This window comes from Lipotes vexillifer, unplaced genomic scaffold, assembly GCF_000442215.2.
Source record: "Lipotes vexillifer unplaced genomic scaffold, Lipotes_vexillifer_v1.1 scaffold1106, whole genome shotgun sequence".
NCBI lineage: Eukaryota > Metazoa > Chordata > Mammalia > Artiodactyla > Lipotidae > Lipotes > Lipotes vexillifer.
The window spans coordinates 1,651,093-1,654,824 of record NW_006776601.1 but is presented as its reverse complement, the minus strand read 5'-3'; the positions used below and the strand labels follow the sequence as shown (position 1 = coordinate 1,654,824).

Below are 3,732 nucleotides of genomic sequence, written 5' to 3'. Positions count from 1 at the left end.
CTGCTGAATGGCTAGAAACACAAAATCTTTTACACCATCTCCAACTCCGTCATGGACATTTAAGATGAAGGTACAGTTTCTAGTGAAATTCCAAGTCTATTCTCTTTTCTAACCACCTCTGCTCAGTCTTTTAGTGTTTCACACCACCCTGCTTCCCTTTTCAACCAAGAAGAACTTTCTGCATTCTGTGTGCAGCCACACTGGCTTCATCTTCTGAGTCAGATTCGCTCTGGGATGTGGAGCTGTGAGAGGCAGAGCTGCAAGGGGAAGAGCATTCCGGTGAACACAGGTAGTGCATCAGGGGGAGACGGTATTTCCCACAGAAGTCCACAAATTTAATTTGTCTGACACAGCAATCAAAGTAGACTCCTAGAGAGAAGAAGAAATAAGGACAAAGAAATCATTACAAAGCAAAGACCCACATTTTCTTTTTCAACCCTATCTCCAGCATTCTGAAGAAATGTCTTATAGTCTTCTCTTTTGAGAATCTTAAGCAGAGGTAGTGGCTGCTCCCATAATTGTTTATATAAATACTGGAAGGTCTTAGGGATGGACTACAAAGAGAAGGCTAAGAGATTTATCTTAAAGAGAGCTGGCGTTTAAAGGACACTATTGGGCTTCCCTGGTGGCGCAGTGGTTCAGAGTCCACCTGCCGATGCAGGGGACACAGGTTCGTGCCCCGGTCCGGGAAGATCCCACATGCCATGGAGTGGCTGGGCCCATGAGCCATGGCCGCTGAGCCTGCGCGTCCAGAGCCTGTGCTCCGCAACAGGAGAGGCCACAACAGTGAGAGGCCCGCGTACCGCAAAAAACAAAAAACAAACAAACAAAAAGGACACTATTTACTTAGCTTGTTTTCTCTGGGTGACTTGGTGGATCATTAATTTAAAAGTAATTAAATGAATGGGAAACAAGGACACTGAATTAACTTACCTCCACACTTTGGGTTTGGGCAATTGCTGGCTAAACTCAAGTATCTAAGAAGATTCCCAGGAAGATCATAGGGAGTATAGGAAATATTTCGAATTTTAATGGTCCGTGCAGCTAACTCCAGGAGAGTTGGAGGATCATAGGTTAAATCTCTAACAAAACGAACAACCAATGGATTTCCTCGCAAACTCAATTCTTCCAAATGAATAAGGTTGAGGATCTCTCGAGGCAGGTATGTCAGCAAGTTATTGTGAAGACTGAGTGAACGAAGTGAATGCAACCTAGAATGAATGCAATACAAAAATCAACCGCCATAAGCAAGAAAACTACTCAGAAAGTTAAGGGAAGGACTCAATTTCCCCGCAAGAATGAGCAATTAAGATTAAGGTCAATGGAAGTAAAATTAAAAGGTGCTGAAACTAAATTAGAGCCCATACTTGTATATGTCATGAAGGATTTTTGCCCATGGAATCTTAGAGAGCTTAAAATACTTAGAGAGTATTCTGATGTGTTAGCTGATTTAAATGCTAGATTTAAAGGGGTTTTTTTTTGGCATGCTTTATCATTCCGATACCTAAAAAAGGAAAGATTTCAAATGCAACAGGAATAAAGATCCTTCACATTATCTCATTAGGATAGGAATGCTTCATATCAAATATAAATCAATAAAATCCCATAAAACCTTGGGGAATCTATGTCAAAGTAATACTCTATTTTTGATTACAGAAAAGAGGTTCAACAACTATGGAAAACAGTATGGAGGTTCCTCAAAATACTAAAAATAGAGTTGCCATATGATCCAACAATCACACTCCTGAACATATATTCAGACAAAACTATAATTCAAAAAGATACACGCACCCCTATGTTCATAGTAGCACTATTTGCAATAGCCAAGACATGGAAACAACCTAAATGTCCATCGACAGATGACTGGATAAAGAAGATGTGGTATATATACACAATGGAATACTACTCAGCCCTATAAAAGAATGAAATAATGCCATTTGCAGCAACATGGATGGACCTGGACATTATCATACTAAGTGAAGTAAGACAAACAGAAAGACAAACACCATATGATATCACTTATATGTGGAATCTAAAATACGAGACAAACGAACCTATCTACAGAAGAGAAACAGACTCACAGACAGAGAACAGACTTCTGGTTGCCAAGGGGAAGGAGGGGTGAGGGGGGGAAGGAGGGGTGAGGGAGGGAAGGATTGGGAGTTTGGGATTAGCAGATGCAAACTATTATATATAGGATGGATAAACAACAAAGTCATACTGTATAGCACAGGGAGCTATATTCAATATTCTGTGATAAACCATAACAGAATAGAATATGAAAAAAAATGTATGTACAACTGAATCACTTTACTGTACAACAGAAATTAATATACAACATTGTAAATCAACTATACATCAATAAAATTTTAAAAAGATAATAAAAAAAGAAAAGAGGCTCAACGATTTTGAGGAATATATCAGAGCATTTAAAAGTAAAATTAAAAATAAGTCACCCAATTCATAACACACCTCAGAACTTTCATTCTCATGTATCATTTACTTTGAGAACACTTAATTCTTTTCCACATACAAATCATGTGGGTGAATGCAGGATGATAATTCCTAAGCATGTATCTCTGTGTGTACATAAACTGCCTGAAAATACTCACTGTGAAAGCTGAGGAGGCACACTTTGGATTTTGTTGTCACATAATACCAAGTAATTTAGAGAAGGCAAATTTCCTAATTCTGGCGGGATTTCTTTGATGAAGTTTCCTCCAAGATATAAACACTCTAAACTGCAAAAATAAATGAAAAAACAAAAAAACCAAAATTTGAACAAGTACCCCATTATCTTTATTACAATGAACATATATCGTTTATTCATTCCGCAAATGTTTTACTCAGGCTTTCTATGTGCTATACAGTCTCTGGAGGAATAATGCAATCTTCAGGGAGCTTATATTATAGGTAAGCAGACAAGACACACCAATGTTAGACAATATTATAATATATATATAATGCAAAACAAGGTCCCAAATAAGCATAACATGATTAAAATACCAAAATAAGCAGAACAATCCATAAATGATATAGGAGTTCAAAAAGTAGAGAAATAAAAAAAAAAACACATTAGTTCTGATTGGAAAGGCTCCCAAAAGTGTTGTGACTTCAGCTGGATTATGAATTTAGCCCATTTAGGGTAGGAGGAAAGAGGACCTTCAGGTTGGAAGAAGGGTTTTTATGGGATAATGAGTATACCTTTTAACACATAAGAAGAGGATTCATGTTGAGGAACCCAGAGATACAGCTGGATAAAGGCCAAATTACAGGAGCCCTGTATTCGCGCTGGTGGGTCTGGATTCAATGCATTACTAGGCAATGGGAAGGGGAAAACCACCAGCTTTTTTTTGAAGAGCGGAAAACCACAGTTGAAGTCTATGTTTCTTCTTTGCTCTAATTATGGCAAATGCAGCCTTCAGAGGCTAAACTAAATATGTAAAACTGACCACTATTATGAAATTAAAGTTCTAGATAATTATCCTGTTTTCTAATAATAAGTTAACATTTTAGACATAGCACATATCGCACCAAAATGTACTGCTACTCCTTGTGGTGATGACTGTAGAAAGGCTCTCTCCAAAAGATTTTTTCAGGTGATGGGGGTGGTGGTGGCAGAATCAGTTCTTACTATATAAATATCAATGAAATGTATACATATAGATCTTTTCCATAAACTATATTACTTTTGTCTTCCTGTTAAGTCTGCTCAGTAGACATTATCATTCT

The 3,732-nt window shown here is 37.6% G+C and overlaps 1 protein-coding gene across 1 annotated transcript in view; it reads right to left on the bottom strand.

Annotated features, from left to right (window-relative positions):
- Positions 1-3,732, bottom strand: part of LRRC58 (leucine rich repeat containing 58) — a 14,452-nt gene that overhangs the window by 299 nt on the left and 10,421 nt on the right. Inside the window, exons 2-4 of the mRNA XM_007450513.1 lie at positions 2,613-2,741; positions 934-1,211; positions 1-369 (exon numbers count right to left, since the gene is read on the bottom strand). The exon at positions 1-369 is cut by the window's left edge and continues 299 nt beyond it. Coding sequence (XP_007450575.1) covers positions 161-369; positions 934-1,211; positions 2,613-2,741 — 616 coding nt within the window. The 3' untranslated portion in view covers positions 1-160. The remainder of the gene's footprint in view (positions 370-933; positions 1,212-2,612; positions 2,742-3,732) is intronic.